The sequence below is a fragment of the Anoplopoma fimbria genome, chromosome 8 (genome assembly GCF_027596085.1).
Source record: "Anoplopoma fimbria isolate UVic2021 breed Golden Eagle Sablefish chromosome 8, Afim_UVic_2022, whole genome shotgun sequence".
Taxonomy (NCBI): Eukaryota; Metazoa; Chordata; class Actinopteri; order Perciformes; family Anoplopomatidae; genus Anoplopoma; species Anoplopoma fimbria.
In genome coordinates, this window is record NC_072456.1 from 6,757,376 (window position 1) to 6,777,347 (window position 19,972).

Consider the following 19,972-nt stretch of genomic DNA (forward strand, 5'->3'; position numbering starts at 1 on the left):
TCCATTTGTTGGGTACTATTTTCAGCAGTGGATTAATACATATTTTAATACTTTTTGTCCAACAACTCACATAAGAGGTTAACTCTGTTGCACTGAGTTCATGTTCCTTCATTACCAAGAGCAAACCCTGTAGTTTTACTTTGACACTATCCCACATACACCGTGCTGCAAATACTCACTAGAGCATCAAATGTGAATTAATCCAACGCGGAAAATAGTCCCCAACAACTTCACTATTTCCACCTGTTTGAGTAACATTTGCTAACAACTAAATTTGCCAGGTGTTAAACATAATATGTTTTTCAAGATTTCAATCTTAGGAACACATTTTTGGCCTAGGTCTTTTTAGAGGATTTGTTTACAATAAAAGCAAAGATAAAGAACGACATCAGCCTTTTCTTTAAGCCAGGCGATTTAGGAATATTTACGACACACAGCAACATTGAGCCAACAAGTTAAAAACATTTATTGTCGATACTTTCATAATGTACAAAAAAAGCCTTCTAATGTGCACACCAAAACAAGATCAAATGGTGCACTGTGCAGTGAAAGAGATCAAATTGAAAAAAGAAAAGCTCATGAGCAGAGTGCTTTAAGTTACTTTTACATTCAGCCATCAGAACACAAACTGCTGAACCCCATTTTTTGTTTTAACTTTAGCTGATTTAAACAGGCAATTGGTACAATGAAGCAATACAACAAAATAAAAACACCATCGAAAGCTACAAAAGGAGAAACATTTGAAACCAACTTTTCTTGTCATGCTATGCAGTAATAATCAATAAGAAAAAAAAAAAGCAGTTCTTTTATGGCACTTTACTTTTCCTCATGTCTGCAAAGATTAACATTCAAAGGAAAAGTATTCAATGTGTCCTGATGGGACTAGAGCTACAATTCGATAAATCGTTCACAGTTGAAACCCAATATTCATGTTCTAGCTTATTAATTGACTCATCCATTTTGTAAACAAACACACAGCTCAGATTCCCTTAATGGGCTGAAAGCTCCACCCTCCCTTGTGATTACATCTGCTGGTCAAATGAGATCAAAACGATTTAACACGCATGCATCAGCCTATTAGAGAGTACAGAGGCATTACAGGAGTCTTTATACTTCTAGCAAACACGATCACCATTGAGAGAAATCATTTAAAAAATATATGAGAACAATCACAGCGTTATTTACTTTGAACCACAGAAAACTCAATTTACAAGGTACAATGTTGGCAGCTTGTTTCTGTCTCGCACATTTAAACTGCAGTTTATTTAGTCACAAAGGTTGACTACAGACCTTTAAAACACTTCATCTAACTACTTCATAGTTCAAAACAACAGACCGTAATGAATATTTATCCTTATAATAACAGCAACATCTTTGTGTGACATCAACATAGTACTGGCAATATAAGGCTCCAACTCCCATATTAACACGAAAGGAAAATAATTCATATATTTTAATGTATATTTATATCAACAGAATTGAGGCTCATGACCCGGTGAGGTTGTCAAAATGTCTGTAATGAACTTAACTGAACATTCAACTGAACCAGAGTAGAGATGGTGATTGTCCAGCCCTTTCCCCAAACATCACAACACCCTATAGCTGCTGTTAGACCTGCATTTATTTAGTGCAGGTCGCACTGAATACTCACACAGCAGAGCAACAGGACAATACAGTTTCCGGTCAGCCCTTCTTTTCTCTCTTTGCCTTCACGTGGTCTGGACTTCCAGAAAAAGTGAATTTGGTAGTTTGCAGGTCAAGAGATGTGCTTTTAGAGTAAAACTGGACAACATTTTGTTGAAAAGTGAACGTTTTTAGACATTTATTCTTCCTGATATAAGTATCTACAGCCTATTTCAGTTTAGTAAGAATATTTTGGACATTACAATATGGTGACTGAAGTGATTTCAAACTTCTGTTTAACCAAATTCAACCATAATGTTTCACCATTATTTTTAAATGTATGTTGTTAATAACATTTTATCCATTTACCATATATCAGTGTCTATTGAGAACATATTACACACTTGAACTACAGTCAATAAATTATGTTAATAATGGTCATGTTTGAAAGCTCCAGAACATCTTCAAAAGGACCTCTTACATTTTAATCTACAAGTACGGCTGGTATTAGGGACACAGTATTCTTCATTTTTATATTTGCTATTTAGAATAAAGCTAAAAACAGAGATGAAAATGTAAAAGTAAAAAATAAATATTAGGATTCATGCTTTTACTTTGACTTACTATCAGTTTGCATAAATAAAAAGATTTTTATTCCTTTACCACCAATTGGTTGACAAAATAAATGAATACTCGAGTAATTTTGTCATTTTCGAGACTCTGTACTTCACGGCTTTTTACCTGCAAATTACCAAAAATGTGTTTATTGCATGACTGCAAACAGCTGATGAGAAAAACTAAACTTTTAACTACAATATTATATTGAACTGAGTAGATGTAACTTTTTTTTTAATAATATGTATCCAGAAAAGAAACAGCGAATATATGTTAATGAATCTACTAATTGTTTGTTTTGGAGTTTTTCAGTTCCAGTTGGTCTTTAAAGAAAAGACAAAATTTTTGACATTTGTTTTGCAAATAATCTCTGTTCTAAATAAATTAGAAATTCAGTCATATTTAGTGGAAATTAAAAATACAGCCCCTTACAAAAAATGAGTATGAAATGGTCTCATATTGTGAGGAATATCATAAAGAAAAGTCTCTTGTGGTTCAGGTACATGAGACTTTTAACAGTGCAGTAATTTTCAACTGTTCAGCTATTGAAAAAAATTAAGGATGTATCAGTAAAATAAGAAAACATTTATTATTTTGTGCATGTGATATACTGTACTGTACATTGACTGCGTTAATATACTGTAGCACTGCTTTATTTAAAACACTAATCGGTCGTATGTTCTGCTCATCTTTAGCAAAGACAAGTTAAGTACTTTGAAGGCCTCCAGGTTTAAAATACTGATTTAGTCTTAAGCATCATAAAAGCACTTTGTTCAATCATTTTCTTGACTTTGCAGTTTCGTTTTGAAATCAAAAAGAAAAATCTCTCTTTTTTTTAAATCATCAACAGAAGTCAAAATACTTATTTTGTGCTTAAAGGCACTTTTGGAGACACAAAGTAGAGTTGAACGTAGGGATTCAGAGGATAGTTTAGTCGGGCCAAAAGAAACATCTGCAGTGACATCAGTTGCAAAGCTAACTCAGCCTTTGCAAACAGATACGGCCTTGCAAAATCTCAGTGAGGATTTGATTACTTGGTAAAAGTCCCACTCCGAAAGTATAACATTTATCGCAATGTGCTTGTTTTTGAGCATAAAGAGAGCAAATGATACCAGAGAGAATAACTGCAGAAAAACAGACAGACTGTGAGGCGGTCTGAGAGATTTGTCTGAGCCCTCATTAATCAAAATGAAATATATATATTTTTTAAATGGTGATATGCATCGATGCTTCGAAGTTTCTGATCGTCTTCTCCTTAACTGTGACCAGTACGACGTTGAAACTTCCTGCAGGAGGCTGTTGAAGAGGCCCAGCTTTACAAAGTGACAAGAGAATCAGTATTACAGCGAGTCGCCTCCACAACAGCCCAGTAGACACTAAAATTCATGAATTAGAAGGAAATAAACACCAAATGAAACACAACAAATAAAGTAAACACAACCACATGGGCAATAAATGCAATTTCATGCAAGCAATTGCACTCATGACGCTTTCAGTCATGAATTAATTTTCATTGACATTTTCTGTATTAACGGCTGATTAAAACACACTGATCTCCCAAGGCGTCTTCTTCTCAGACGTCTACTTCCCAGTGCTGAGATTCAAAAGAGAGGTTTGTGTTTGTGGTCGTAGTCAGCAAACCTCAGCACTGTGCACACATCCGAAGAAGACCCTCCAAGTCATCATTTAACCCTGGTATGTTTTTTTTGTCTTTTTGTTTGGCATTTCACATAAATGTAGAAAATATATCCTTCTCATAAATACTGCTTTTCAAAGTTCCACCTGTTAGAACTCAAGACCTAGAATTGTTTCCTTGACATTCCTCTGTATAGTTGTCTTCAACACCCATGATATTGTTTTACATCAGTCACAGTTCACACAGACAACAAAGGCTTGTGCCAGTAGTGGGAAATAATACTGAGCTTTCTAAATGAGTTTGGGTACGACTTGGGGTCCATAATGTATCCGTTGACCCTTTAGCTCTATCAATAACTTGTTTTGATGTTGAAAAGTTCAATTTTCAACACTGATGTAAGTGTGGGCTATCATTCGTTAAATGTTCGTCAACGTATTTAACAAATCTAAGGTATTTACTGTACATCAGGGGGATCAGATTCAAAGCAGCAGAGGCCGAGATCTCATGAGTTTTAGTTCACAGATTGGGGCGAGCTCCAATAACACTGGACCCAACATTTCCCATAATACAGCAAACTGTATCTTTTCAGTAGACCCTGCTTGCCTGGTAATTACCCACGTCTTTCAAACGCAATGCCCTCAATTTGTAACAAAGATTTTCAGTTTAGAATGTGTGGTTTCCAAGCCCAAGATGAAATAACCCAGATGACATCACTGTGACGCCACTGGGGTTATTTTTTCAGACATTACATCACAGCCTGAAGTACTCAACGTGAAAGCAAACCGATCTTCATGTGCAAAATCCTTTGTGTGTCCATTTAAGGTATTTACATTGCCCAGTGTTGAAACTTATCCTTTTCATTTCATTACTTTATCTAAAGAGGAATACAGTGTGTAGTTACCGTCTAAAACACAGTTTGAGGAAAGGCTGACACTTGAGGACGAATGTAAAAGCTTTCTCAGACAGCCTGGAATGATCACCGTGAGAGGGCTGCAGTACTTAACTGGTCCCCTGTGCTATACAGCAGCAAATAACTGCAGCACCAGACAAACAATAATACAGTATATACAGAGAGATGACCACGCTTCTTCTGCATGTTACAGCCTGACAATACCCTAGACATACAGTAGAGTTCCTAATCATGCCCTTTGTAGCTGAGAGGCTGCTCAGGAGCAAGTGGACCAAGTTTGTGTTTCAGTCCTGAACTAGGTCAGAGGTTGGGACATGACGAGATTCATCATTTGGCAACTGACATTCAGGTTCGGTCATGTTTCGGGGTGGTGGGGCGGGTCAGACTAGAGGCTGTTCTGGGTCACTGGAGTTGAGTTGGGTTTCCATCATGGTTTCGTCCGGGTATGGGTTGGGGTACGGGTTCAGGAACGTGCTGGTGAGGCTGGTCATCGGGACGATGGTGGATTTGGCAGGTGTGGCAGGTCTGTCGGCGTCAGGTCCGGAGGCGGCGGCGTTGCCGGAAGTGGCATCTCCGCCGGTGCCGCTCAGGTGGCCGGGGTCTCGGCCTGCAGGCTGGACATGCGGATCTGCGAGCTGCTCTTGCTGAGGATGGACAGCTGCGTGCCCCCGTTCACCCCACTGCTCGCCAACGAAGGGTGCCGGTGCTTCAGGTCCACAGCAAAGTACCTGTTCACCGTCCAGCTGCGCCATTTCCTCTTGATCTCCGATTGCACCTTGAGGGATATACTTCACAAGGTCATTATTAATGGACCTCGCTGGAAAGAGACAAGCTCACTGTCCTTCAGTCTCACTCTAGCTCTGTCTGTACCGTAACTAAGGCTCAGATTCAGATTCTTACTGAAAAATAATATTTTTTCGAAAGGAACATGTTGGATTTGGAAAATGGATTTTATGGCTCCACACACCCAAAATATTTTGTAGTTCCTATGCAAGAAGAAGCTAAGCTATGAAAACAGCCCATATAATAGAAAGTAAAGAAACGATTATATGCCAAATTGCAAAAAACAGTTAAACTACAAATTGTAATATATCATTTTTACATATTTTCAGTTATCGCAAATCCAATTTTTTTTTGAAAATGTAAACTGAAAATGATGAGCCTTTACCATACCATAAGTGTCTTTCAAACCTCATCTATTCCTTGTGGATATGCTGTAGGTCAGTAATGGTATTATATATTTTTAATTAAATTGTGCATTAGAAAACTGGTGTAATGTGTCAGTAATTGTTTTAAAGGATGTTTACCTCTCCATTCAGGAAGCAGTAGAGGACGGCCACGACAAAGCCCTGAGGAGACACAGAGGGTTCAAGCATGAGACAAAAGCAATGACATATCCACTGTAAAAACAGCTGTGTGCATGTGTGTGCGTGTGTGTGTGTGTGTGTGTGTGTGTGTGTGTGTGTGTGTGTGTGTGTGTGTGTGTGTGTGTGTGTGTGTGTGTGTGAATTAGAATTAGAAAAATTAGAAAAACATTATTAATACTCATTTGCCACCAGATCAACTCATACATACAACAATAGACATAGTTTCCACAGTGTACAACAAACAGAAAACACATTACATTGAATAATTAACACCATAAAATGCCATTTAAACATGAATAACATCAGAAAGATGCTAAATCTAAAAACCACATATGAAAGTGTTCATTAAAAAATTTGACTGTTGCTCGAACAAATGACCTTCTGAGTTGCTCAGTAGAACCCTTAGGCATCCTTAGTCGCTCACTGAGTGAGCTTCTGAGTCCATTAAAAACACTGTAATGGACTTCAAAATACACTTTTTTAACTTGGCCCTTGTTCTTTTTTCTACAGTGACCTCAAGTCAGTCTGGGGTAAGGCCAATCACTGAGCCAGCCTTTCTGATCATTTTATAATCCTGTTTTTAATCACCCTCCGTGATTGTATTAAAAGCACTAGAGAAGTCGAAAAACATAATCCTAACAGATGAAACACTATAAAAGCAGTATGATCCTTTTTTAAAGTTGTTATTAGGGTTTTGCTTTTCTTAATATTTTGATTTCAAGTTTCAAGTCAAGTCTAGTTTCACAGCAGTCAGGTCTAAAGCCTTTATTTTTGTGCAGAAGGTCCAACTCTTAACTTTACAGATATTTTAATATCCTAATCTTTTCTTCATTGGCTGTGGCAGAAAGCCAGCTCCTCCACAGTTTGTACATCGATTGTTCTTTCCTAAATCCAGGCCATGACGGAAAACAGTCACCTGGAAGGATCCGAGGCCGAGCTCAAACACCAGACGCTCTCTCTTGCTGACGTTCTCGGGGGAGAAGGCAAACACAGTGTAGTGGATCCCAAACAGAGGAATCAGTAGCAGAGTGGAGCGGGCCAACCTCCTGCAAAATATGATGAGACTACAGTAAGTGTAGATAGATAGATATTCCTTTATTGATCCCCATGGGGGAAATTCGGGTGTTGCAGAAGCTCAATTACAGAGTAAACAGATTAAGATAATAAATAAAATATATTATACAATAAAATAAAATATAAAAATAAAATAGAACTATAAGACAGCAATGTACAGTATATCTACATGTGTGCGATGTGTGCAGTGTGCAATATTCCACATGAGTCCAAGTGTGTCCTCATTATAACTAGCTTACACTGGTATGACGACAGTCTGTCTCGATGAATTCAACAGCACTTTTTAGCTTAATCATCCAGTTATGGATGTCTAAAAATGTATCAGGTGATTGCATTGAAAAGAAAGGAAAGGAAAGAAAACTTTGGATCACTTTGTCAGAGTTTCTTATTTCTGCTGACCAAAACATACCAAACTGTTTATGACATTTATGGCAGTCCATTTAAATAGTGTATGAAAAGCATCAGAAAACTTCAAGTGACTCAAAACTGAAACGGCAGAAAGATTTAGCAGAAGTAATAAAAGTAGTATAAGAATGAAAAAGTGGCAAAGTATGTGTAAGGAGGAGTAGGTTGTGGTGGATGGATGTGTCAAACTTAGGACTTAGACCAGGTTTCAAGACCCATGAGAACCCTTCTTTACACTTAGATGACTTATTAGTTTTTATTATTATTATTTTCAGTTGATTTTCAGTTTGGTTAATTTAAGGCTACAAAACTACTTGATTAGGTTAAGGAAAAATATCAATAGCCAACAGTAGGCTTCATGTACACATGCAGTATCTATAGTGTGTTTGAGCCTAGTGCTAATAGATTTGTTAGCTATGGACACCTGGCTGCTAATATCATCTGCCTTAAGTAAATGCAGACATTTTGTTTATGTGCTCATGTAGTCAGTATATTAACAAGTGTCAATAGTAAGTGTAAGTGCAGCTATAAAAACATATTACTTTAATGTCAGGCAGAAAAATGATCAAATAAAAAATAAATGTAAACAGACTTACAGGTAAATACTGGATTCATTTCCACCGATATCTGGGGACTGTAACTTCTGGACAAGGATGATGATGATGCCGATGAAGAGCACAAAGTTGATCTGTGGAGAAAAAATGTAACATAATGAATATATCTTTGGTGATGGATGGTGTTTGTGTCGTCACACCTCACAACAGAGTGATGACGTACCATAATTGAAGCGAGCACAGGTCCCTTGATCACCCACCAGATGGCAGCGTTGTCATTCATGTCCCAACACCTGAGAGAGCAGGGTGATAAGACAACACATTCAGTGCAGGCAGGGGCGCCGAAAAGGGGGGTAGGAACAGACAAACGATCAAAAAAATAATACAAACAACCAAAAATGTAATTGTATGTAAAATAGCATGGTGTTCATTCTTTTCAACCTACCCGATATCATCGAAGTGCAGCTTCAGCACCGCCCAGATGGTCACACACACTGTGGGGGTTCCTGTTATTAACATGATATAAACATTAATAACGATGCATCCACTCATCAGATAAGAACTCCGGTGTGCGTGATGTGGTTGATGTCTCACCCCAACCAATGACGATGTACCAGTAGAAGTATCTCTTTTCAGGGAAGAAGGTCTCCACCAGTAAAGTGAAGAGGTAGAGACCCTCGATGAAGAGCCAGACGTAGTTAGAGAGCACGCAGTAGTGGAAGAATATCATCACTGCTCGACACTCCAGCTTCAAGGAGGAAAAAGACAACCAGAGAAGACAATTAAAATGAATTTGACCAAAAAAAAATGGAACAAATAATCCGCTGTCTGTTAACATTAGATCAGACAGCGTTGTGGGCATGTATGCAGGCGTGTTGGTGTTACTCACGGTGTGTATGAAGCAGTGCTCGCTGTCCTCTTTGGCATACAGCACGCCGTCTTTGATGAAAACGGAAATAGCTCTCAACATAAACGACACAAATAGGTTCATGTGGATGAAGTTTCTGGTGCAGTGCAGCTTTCTGTGAAAACACACATGAACACTCTGAGTGTCAGAATCCTTTGTTAAAGCAAAGCGCTGCATGCAGGAGAACAACACACTCACTTTTGCACTGTTGTAATTCATTGATAAACATGCTGTTATTCATCTCAGTCACATAGCAGTAGTAGTGGCAGCAATGATTGTGGCTTAAGTGGTAATGATTGTAGTTATAACAGTAGTGGTAATACTGTAGATGTATCAGCAGCTGTAAAATCAATTGTAGCAGCAGCACCGGCAGTGATAGTAGTAGCTGCAGTAATAGTAGTAGTATTAGTACTGTAGTGGTGGTAGAAGCAACAGTATTAGTGGTATAGTGATGATAATTGATGAAGCAATTTCAGCAGTATTCTTACGTTTAATAGTAGTTGTAGTCACTAGTAATGTTTGCTAACTTGTAGAGTGATGATAGTAGTAGTATAAAGAATAGCAGCAGTACTAGTAGTACCAATACTAGTATTTCTAGAACTAAAATCTCTGTATGATATAAAATGACAGGCCTACCAGATAATTTCTATACATTTGAGCTGGACTTTATTATATTAATCAATGTGTTAACTAAAGCTAGAGCAAAACAATGTTCTGTATACTACCTGTCATTTTATGTCATTTACCTTGAAGCATCTACTAGCACTACATTTAAAAAAAAGTCATAATCATCTTGTAAAAGGATGTGCTAATGATAGATAGCACAATGATAGATAGTCATAATCATCTTGAAAAAGGACGTGCTAATGATAGATAGCACAATGATAGATAGTCATAATCATCTTGTAAAAGGACGTGCTAATGATAGATAGCACATCCTTATATATAAGGAAGAAAAAGCATCCGCCACTTTTCATGTGTCTGATGAACCTCCCCAGCTGCAGTACCATCCTCAACCACCTCACCTGAACCTGCACAGGATGACCATGGCTGTGGTAAGGGAGACCAAAGAGGTGCTGTAGCCCACTGTGTACAGAGCCTTCACCGACACATAGTACATGTCCTGAGATGGAAACCCAAGCACAACAGCAACTGAAAAACCTGAGCTGAGTGTAAATTATATTTCATACAAAATGTCTCATTGACACAGCTGCAGACAGTGATATACAGTATATAGTGATTTACTAACCGGATGGCTGCTGTTCCCTTCCTCATACAGGCAGGCATCGATGTAATAAGGGAAGGTCTCTGTCCAGCCGTACTCAGTGCAGTTACGACTCACCTTCCCCAGCTCTGTGGACACAGGACGCTTTATTGGATTAAAGCAGACTTATTTCTAGTTTGAGTTCAATCAGGAAGAGAAGCAGACCCTTGCACATTTATTCTTTCAGTTTTCAGTAAGCCAAATGGGGAACTATGAGTGCGAATTCTTTCATTTCAGTACAGTTCACTAAATCTGAATTTCACTGAAAAGGCATCCGAAGTTTCCATTTGAGCACCTGAATATTTGAAACAATTCAGTAAAACCACACTGCAACATGACACAAAAACAGGGAGCCTTAAGAAGATGCTAAAGGTAAATGTGAAGTCCTTAGTAACTGACCAAAGTCTTCTTCACTCATGAACTGAGAGAAGAGTTCGGGACAGTTGACTTCGACCACCTCGCCGATCCTGGCAGGCTGCCAACACGTCAAGTTGTCCCACATCCACGGACAGCCTGAGGACACAACAGGTGGACAAACACAGTACCCAGCAGTGAGTGTTTGATTCTTAAGAGCCATATGTTCATTATTTTGGGGAAAAAGGCCAACCTGCTGCTCATTTATCATTACTTCAAAATCACAGATCCTTGAAACTTGCATAGGGTGGCTGAAATGTCAGCTCCCATGCCGGCGCTGACTAAGAACAAATATATTTTCTTTTTAATTCACATCTCCTTTTGGATGTTAACACATTCCATAATTAATTTGGTTACGTCCTGCCAGTTACTGCAGTATTTTTATTTTAAATACAATTTTAGAAAAGCATCTGAAAGAGCGAAAGCCCAAGCCAACAAGGAAAAGACACTTGAGACAGAGATTTTATGCCTTTTCTGTGTCATGATTGGTTATCTTAATGCATGCTTAGTATAGCTGAATTCCAAATTTAGAAATCCATTTAGATGGGACACAATCATGGAGGTTAACTGGTCAAACCGTATAGGCTTGAATCATGGCTGAGATTTCGGGAAAAGGAGGGGGTTTGCAGTAATGGTGCATGCCTGCAACTCAGAAGCTAAACGAATACAGTCTGATTCCCAAATTTAGGTTGGGAATTGATTAACCAGGTGCTCTTCGGACAGCTGATGCAGTAGTTTCCTAATGTAATCAGACATCCTTTAATGCCCTCTTGAGGACTGGAAAAGTCCAGCTTCCTGAGATCTTGAAACTGAAAATCCAACAAATAGCATCAAATAGCATCCCTAGCAGTAGAGGATACATTTTATGCCTTGTAGCTCTTTTTTGCTGAGGGCCACTCCAAATCAAAGAAGAATTTGGCACAAAGCCTCTCACTCAGTTTGATCTTCCCTTCATCCATCATACAGAGAGATGCCTGTCACTCATTGTCTCTCTGATCAAATCTCATTTTAAGGATCATCATGAGATGCTGCCAATTAAAGCCTCAGCCCCTCCATCACTGTGGATTGGAATATAATAATTTATTTGCTTTGCCAAATTTCTCCGTTGGCCCTGCTTTAGTTAGTTATGCTCGATATCAAGTCTTTCTAATGTCTCTCTCTCTCTTCGAAGACAAGCAGGTCAGAGTCAACCACAATATGTAGAACTATCTCCCACTAATTAGTATGCTGGCCTTGAAGATATTCTTGTTATTAATCTCTATGTATATTCTATTTCTATTTGAATTAGCCCATGTTGAAAGTTGTGCAACATCAACAAAGAAGGTGTTAGGCTACACAAACAAACACTCCCAGAAAGCCTACCATATTCTGGATCGTTCCCAGGATCGTCCGAGGCTATCATTTCCATGCATTTCTCCTGCTCCCTCTTGATCACACAGTTAGTGGGCACCTGTTGGCTCGAAACCTGGGAAACAACATGGGAACACACACACACACACACACACACACACACACACACACACACACACACACACACACACACACACACACACACACACACACACACACACACACACACACACACACACACACACACACACACACACACACACACACACACACACACACACACATAGAGAGAGAAAGAGAGAGTCAAGTGGCTGAGGATTACATCAGAGCACAGAGGAAGGACCCAAAGGTGAAATGGATGAGGCTGCTTCATTAGCTTCACCATGCAGTTCACACCACAGTGTGGGAGAGGTCTCAGCTCTGGGATCCGTTTAAACACTCAACCAATTAAACAAACCATTTCAGAGCTGTTGGCACTCTCCCCATGCTAACTGACCCAGAGGAGGGGCATCATTGTAATGAAAACAAGGTGGTGAAGCCTTTCAGACGGGCCCTTTTCACACAGGACCATGCCAGGCGTTACACCTATCTGTGTTTAAAACCGTGGACAGGGACACAGAGGTGACTGTTCTCCAGTTGGACCAAGACATTTCATGGGCCAGAGATCAGCCAGAGTCCCAGAGCTACGACTCAAGACACGGAGGTCACTTACAGAGTCGCCGCCTTCACAGCCCCCCTGGCAGCTGCACAATGCAGGGCTGACGTCGGGGGCATGGTGGGGGGCTGCAGATGGAGGGCTGTGTCTGGTAAGAAGGCCAATCTTGTGTCTCTGTGTCGGCGTCAGTCTGGGAGACGCCACGTCACTTCTTTATGAGGTGGAGCAGAGGAGCAGTCGAGCATTTATCCGCTGACGTCAACAGCAACCGCTAGGGATTCATGCACTGAGGATGGAGCAGAGTAATAGAGATGCAGTCGCTTCGGGGGCACTGTGTGGAACAAGTGTCGACACACTCCACGAATCTGCCCCATGATTTATGTGTTGCACTCTCTAGCAACAGCAGCATGTCTGCAGTGGTACAGTTTGGATTGAATACACTGGCAGTCAAAGCACAAATGGTGTGGATGGTATTCCTTCTTAAATCACTAGTCAGTAAGTAAGTAAGTAAATACTGTTGTTGTTTTAAAGCTGCACTAATCAATATTTTAATAACTATAGTTGAAAGGACTTCTGTATGTGCAATATAACAACCCTCTGTCCTGAACACAATTAAGTTCCCATAAAACTAAACTGCATTCTGAATTGTGTTCCAGGGAAACATATTTTCTCTGCTTGCCGTTTTAAACATGTGATGGACCTTGTTAATTAAAACAAAGCAATGCTGATACACAATTGCATAATTTCATTTATTTATTTTTATTTCTGAACTGAATCAAATTATCTGTACACCATAGACGCTGGAGATACCAGCCATTTAGTGAAATATCGGGGCTGCTACTGTAGAAGCAAATTGTCATTGAATGCAGCTATTTTGCAGCAGCACATTACATTTGCAAAAAAAATCATAATGACACTACAAGTACGCCCAAACACATTTACCAGCAGATCAGAAAGAATGAGAAAAATGCAATCTACGTTTTATTTCCACAATAACTGCAGAGGCATATTAATCATGAATGAGGTACATTAAAGGCTGGGGAGTAAAACAACTTTGTTCAAAGGTCCAACATACTCACACAGGTGTTTTCACTTAGTCCTCCTGATTAGGTTATGCAAGATTTCAAGTTAAAGTTGGGTGAAGCTTTAACCAGGTCATCAAACTCCATGTGCCAGTTATTTGTCCTGCTTTTACAGGTGCACCAAATTTACAGAGAAAAGGCCTAATCAGGTGAAATAAGTGGAGACACCTATAGACTTGTCAGGGCATTCAGGCTGAGTGAAACACTAGGGTCATGGTTATACATTTAAAAAACATCAATGCATTGATGGATCATAATTGAAATGGTATTATGCTGATAAATGTTTGAGTTTTTGTGTTTGAGATTCAAACTAAACAGAGTTGAGCGCATTAATTTAGGTATTAAAAAATATCAACATTAACTTGCAGCATTAGACCATGAGCCCACCAATGTTAAAGTGTCTTCATCCTTCCTTTTCGTGGCTTTATGTTAGAGTCTCTACCTCATTCTTTGGCACTGAATGCTCCCAGTGAACATCAATCGTTAATGCAGATTAAGTGCGTATGAACTTAATTTGTAGGGGTTGCTGACTGATGGGTGGGAGCAGCAGGAAAGCATAACACACTGTGTGAAACTTGGAAAGTTTAAAGAGCAGTTTCTGTGTTTATTTCTCTGATGTTTAATCTCCTGCGACTAATTATATTGTATCTTTTTGCCCTAAATCCCTTCACGATTTCTAATTAGGTCAAACTGTGTACAGCCAGGATGCTCAGCTTCACGCTACATATACATGAGTGTAAGTATGTGTGTCTGTTTCATACAATATTTAAAAACCAGTCCAGCTGCTTAACTACATTATATTTTGCTATTGTGTTCACTCCTATTTCAATATACTACAATTGTGGATGTTATCATCAATGCGATTAATTGGTTTTGGGTGTTAAAGATGCAGTGTGTAGCATTTAGGGGGATCTATACACTGGCTCCCTGTAAGAGCTCGCATCCAGTTCAAGACTCTGGTGCTAGCCTACAGGGCAGTGAAAGGAACAGCTCCTTCCTATCTCCAGGCCTTGGTCAAGCCCTACACCCCCGCCCGACCACTTCGCTCTGCTGCCTCGGGGCGATTGGTTGCCCCGTCGCTCAGAGGTCCCTGCGGCCGATCCACCCGGTCACAGCTTTTTTCTGTCCTGGCCCCTCAGTGGTGGAATGAACTCCCCACTGACGTCAGGACAGCAGAGTCACTGCCCATCTTTCGGCGCAGGCTGAAAACTCACCTCTTCAAGAAGTACTACCCTGAGCCTGCCTCGTAGCACTTATTGCATTCGTATTAGTTGTTGCACTCACTGTATTCGTATCAGTTCGCTGCACTTATTGAATTCGTATTCGTTTACTGCACTTATCCTATTCGTAGTAGTTTGTAGCACTTATTATATTCGTATTAGTCTGTTGCAATTATTGTTTTCGTAGTAATTTGCCTCTGCACTATACTTTTGCTCTGGTTTATGCTTTAAGATGCTTGTTTAAGAAAGGAGATGCACTTATGACTTCTGGTGACTAGTAGTTCTCTTGAATACCTATGTTGAATACACTTCCTGTAAGTCGCTTTGGATAAAAGCGTCTGCTAAATGACTGTAATGTAATGTAATCTATTAGCAGAAAATGAAAATGTTCATTATTGTACAATCACCTGAAACTAAGAATTGTTGTGTCTTTGTTAGCTTAGTATGAGCCCTTCATATGTACATAGGGAGCGTGTTCTCTTCACAGAGTCCACCATGCTGCACCGACATGTTTCTACCGTAGCCCAGAACGGACAAAACATACACTGGCTCTAGAGAGAGCCTGTCACTATGTTTTACGCTATACCTTTAACCATAGCCCTTTAACAACACACACACACACACACACACACACACACACACACACACACACACACACACACACACACACACACACACACACACACACACACACACACACACACACACACACACAAACGCACAAACCCCGTCTCCAGTGGATGGATTATGCTAATTACTACATACATGAGACATAGTTGGGTTTGTTTGCAAATTAAAGCTCCACAGATGTCCATAACCGAGGAACACAGCGAAACTATAGGCCTGTATACTTTCTACTTTAAAATGTATATTTCATGAAGGTTAGACCTTTTCTCTCGGCCGTGCTGTAATCAGCTGCTCTGACAGCAAACTTAAAACATGGGGGAAAGAAATTTGAAAGCAAAGGTCTTAATCTATGACAATAATTTAACTTCAACTCATCTCCATTGAATCAGAATGTTCTGTTTTAAACTTTGCTGCAGTTATGAACTTTAGGTTATGCTGACAGAGGACTGACCAGGGGGGGGACCGCTACATACTGATGACTACACACAGCAGGATGGTGAGTCATCAGCCTGCAGATCTCTTGACATCTGTCTTAATTCTGCACATGTGTTTTGGCAGTATGTTACAGTTTTCATGTGCTTTTTTTAAATAGTGTATTTCAAAATCAGTATATTAATGGTTTTGCCCCACAAAATTCTATGTAAGGACTAATTTCCCACTAGGGTTTTAAGACTCTCCATTTACATACATACTGCTATGAATAACCAAATAATCTGTTGTATATGAAAATAAGCTCAGTTTGACTCAGAGCACAAAGCATAACTCGTCAAGTTGATTAGTTGATAGAATATGTAATTTTCCATTCCTACTTTGTCCATCCGTACAGCTCTCTGATTGTTTTTATACAACTTGCTGCTGTCATCCACATCTTCTCTAGAGCTCATCTCTCAGTTTCTCCAATACCTCAGCTCAAGGGTGATGACTCACATTTAACAACAGTAATAAAAGACCACTTTCCTCACAGCTTTTCATGGGGAGGAGAGAGGAGAGGAGAGGAGAGGAGGGAGAGAGGAGAGGAGAGGAGAGGAGAGGAGAGTATTGAGGACCTTCTCCTTCGTCAAAGATTAAACAGACAGGAATAATGTTAAATAAACGATGAATAAATGATGAGAACGCATCTTTATCCATCGTTCCTGCCACACACTGAACATTGAATTATTGATGCAGACGCTCCATACGCTTACTTCAACTATGTGAACGACTTTACAAGCGCACCAGCATCAGGCCTGGACACCTGTTTGCTGAATTTATTCATGTAAAGCTCCACCTGTTGCCGACTCAGTTTGCATGCTTACTCACACACAGAAACTGGAGATTAGACATTTTATACTTTAGAGGTAGAATAAAAAGAGAGGAGGATAATAATTTAAAAGAGCTCACCGAGGGTAAGAGGAGGAGGACGGCGAGGATCAGCGGGCTGATTTTAGCAGCAGACATGTTGTGTTTCTCAGTTTCCTCTCAACAGCCGGACAGACGGACACAACAGGACGTCAGCTCACCTTCGCACCTGAAAAACACAAGAGTGTGGGACATCAAGACAGTTTGTCGACATTTTGTCTACATTATATCTCACAAGGACATAAACATTACATTCCTGAAGATCTTTTGTAAAAGCTCTTTGTATATGTCTCCCCAAACAGGAGAGCACTCAGAGAACATTTTAACAGTAGAAAATATTTATAAAATCTCCATTTATACCTGGACCTGTTTGTGTTCAACTCTTTAATTAACTCCTACGCTTCTACTTAGAGCTATCGGCCCTATTTTACTGTCTGCTGATAGCTTTCAGTCGTATATGAACTGTTTAAATTCTGATGCAAACAAACACTTGCTGCTGCTTTATTTGTGAAGAACTTAAAGGAAATGCGGTCTTACTTTAATCTCAGAAAATGTTTAGAAATATTAGATTCTAGTTCATGAGAAGAAAAGTTGAAAATGATAAGAAAGCATGCCCTATTTTCAAAATTCCTGGATCAACATCAAAAAACAATCCCTTGTTGCTTGGCCTTCAGCCTATTTTTCCATTTACTTAGAAATGGAAAAATATCCTGTGTATGATCTCAACTAAGTTTGTTTAGCTGTTGGTTTAGTTTTATAATCAAAGCAAAAAAAAAAACATTTTCTAATCCCAGTTTGTCAAATTGAAGGATTTGCTGCTTTTCTTCATTTTACATGATAGTAAACTAAAATTCTTTGCATTTTGGACACTTGGTTGGGTTTCAAGAAGTCCCCTTTGGATTTTTTGGGAGATTATGATTTAACATGTTAGAGATTAAAGCTGCAGATAATGGAAATAATTAGTTTCAACCATACTTTTGGCACTGTGACTTTCCATTGAGTTTATACAGAAATACATTTTGAAAACAAAAAATAATACCCTGTTGTGATTCCTTTTACCTAATATTCACTTACAAATGCAGGCTGATATTGCAAAGATATTTTCAGCCTATCAAATGATTGGCATTTCAAATGGTACATGTGAACACAAGCCTGTCAAGTTACGTGTCTGCAATGAGCCCATGTGCATGTATCTCATAAATGCAGCCTGACTCTGCAGGCCCAGGGGGTTCGCATGAGTAAAGCCAAGTAGCAGGACTGAGCAGTCGGGCCTCGTCCCACAGGGAGAGCTTGGCAACTTGGCATTCCTACTTTACCAAAAACCCTGCCAGCAGCAAGCCCCTCCTCCTGCCGTTGTCAGGAGCAACAGCTGAGAGAGCTGCTGAGTTTGGATCTGAACTGAACCACGTGGACCTGGAACCTCCTTCTGCTCCGTCTTCTGCTCTATACTGTATAAAAGATTCTATCACATTTCATCATGTACTACTGTTTTTAAATGATGGCAGACTTTCAGCCTTCATGGAAACTAAAGTCAACCCAGATTTCAGTATGTTTTTCAGTAGAAACATCCACATTTCTACATGCAAAACGATTTAAATTTGAGTCCTGCAAGCTGAATATGAATGCCTTACAGCCCCACACAGATAGAATCTTCATTCATATTTTTTGCTAGAGTGAGTCACAGAAGGACACACACACAAAACAACAGAAATATAACAAGACAAAACATGAATGGGAGTCTGCAGCTTTGCCAAGGCCACCATAATGGCTGCTGATGCTGTTCCATAGAAAAGCTTTCATGGGGAGTGCTCGAGCACAAACTGCCATTAATTCATTTCTGAGGAAAAGAAAAGACACTCACATGTTACTAACGACCAAGGCACTGATGGTATCTCACCCTGCCACAGTGGGAGTTGTGTCAGTGTGTGTGTGTGTGTGTGTGTGTGTGTGTGCGCTTGGGAGTGTGGTTTGGAGAATGAGAAGACAAAGAAAAAAGAAAGCGAAACTATAAGTGAAGCAATTTTAGAACTCAAAGTGGAAAGATTTAATCTTCTGTGGTAACCTCACACTGCATTATAAAACGTCCAAACGATAAAAACACAGCCTTCCATTTATTACATTTGCCCCACATTCTGCAGCAAAAAGGGATGAGACGTTAGTGTCCAAACTCTCTAGCATGTCTTTTTCGTGACGAAGAGTAGTGTGGAGGGCTCATCAGGGGTTCCTTTGGTGAAAGAATTTGTAGTGGACCGTTGCCAGGCAGTCATGTAGTGTGAAAACATTCAAGACTTCACGACTCCCCATTAAAAAACAGCAAGTTGTTATTGTGAAGAGTACAGTGATCGGACAAAGTTGCAAAGTGTGAACTCAGCCCTAGGAATTTAGACTTTCTTTTCTACAATATTTTTCATTGAAGAAAAGAAGCAAATTATTAAATAAATTGCTAACTAGCTGATCAAAGAATAAGTAAACAAGATTACACAGGATTGATGTTTGGTTTTCGCGCAGGCTTTAATTGAAGTGAATGGGAGATGGAGCATATTTTCGCAGAGATCGGTACTAGTGACCAGGCTGTAACACCTCCCACACTCCAGCACCTGTGTGAATCCATCGAATGCAGTTTAGTGCTGCTTCAATTGTTGTTGGTCTACAGGCTCACAATTATACAAATTAGTGAAAGAGATGCATCTGATTTGAGTGTTTAAAGACAGAATGAGTAGGATTTTCCTAAAAATAATGTATAGACTCAACCAAAAATGATCCCTCTCAATCATCACTTATGTCTGTATCTATGGACCCTGCCCTCTGCCTGTATTTTCTTATTTTTCTGTTTTCAGGACATTTCAATCTGGAGAGACTTCAATAAAATTTAACAATTATTTATTACACATGCATAATAATGAATAGTACAAAGTCTTTGGCTATTGGACT

General features: G+C 39.5%; 1 protein-coding gene across 1 annotated transcript; it reads right to left on the reverse strand.

The window, feature by feature from the left end:
- Window positions 1-5,370: 5,370 nt before the first annotated feature.
- adcyap1r1b (adenylate cyclase activating polypeptide 1b (pituitary) receptor type I) lies at window positions 5,371-17,140 on the reverse strand. The gene is made up of 13 exons (XM_054602487.1): window positions 17,084-17,140; window positions 12,132-12,234; window positions 10,755-10,868; window positions 10,341-10,444; window positions 10,117-10,214; window positions 9,074-9,206; window positions 8,779-8,932; window positions 8,630-8,690; window positions 8,408-8,477; window positions 8,227-8,318; window positions 7,068-7,197; window positions 6,092-6,133; window positions 5,371-5,559 (listed from the first exon to the last, which is right to left on the reverse strand). Exons 1-13 carry the CDS (start codon window positions 17,138-17,140, stop codon window positions 5,371-5,373), a joined length of 1,347 nt encoding a protein of 448 aa, XP_054458462.1.
- Between the last annotated feature and the right edge of the window lie 2,832 nt (window positions 17,141-19,972).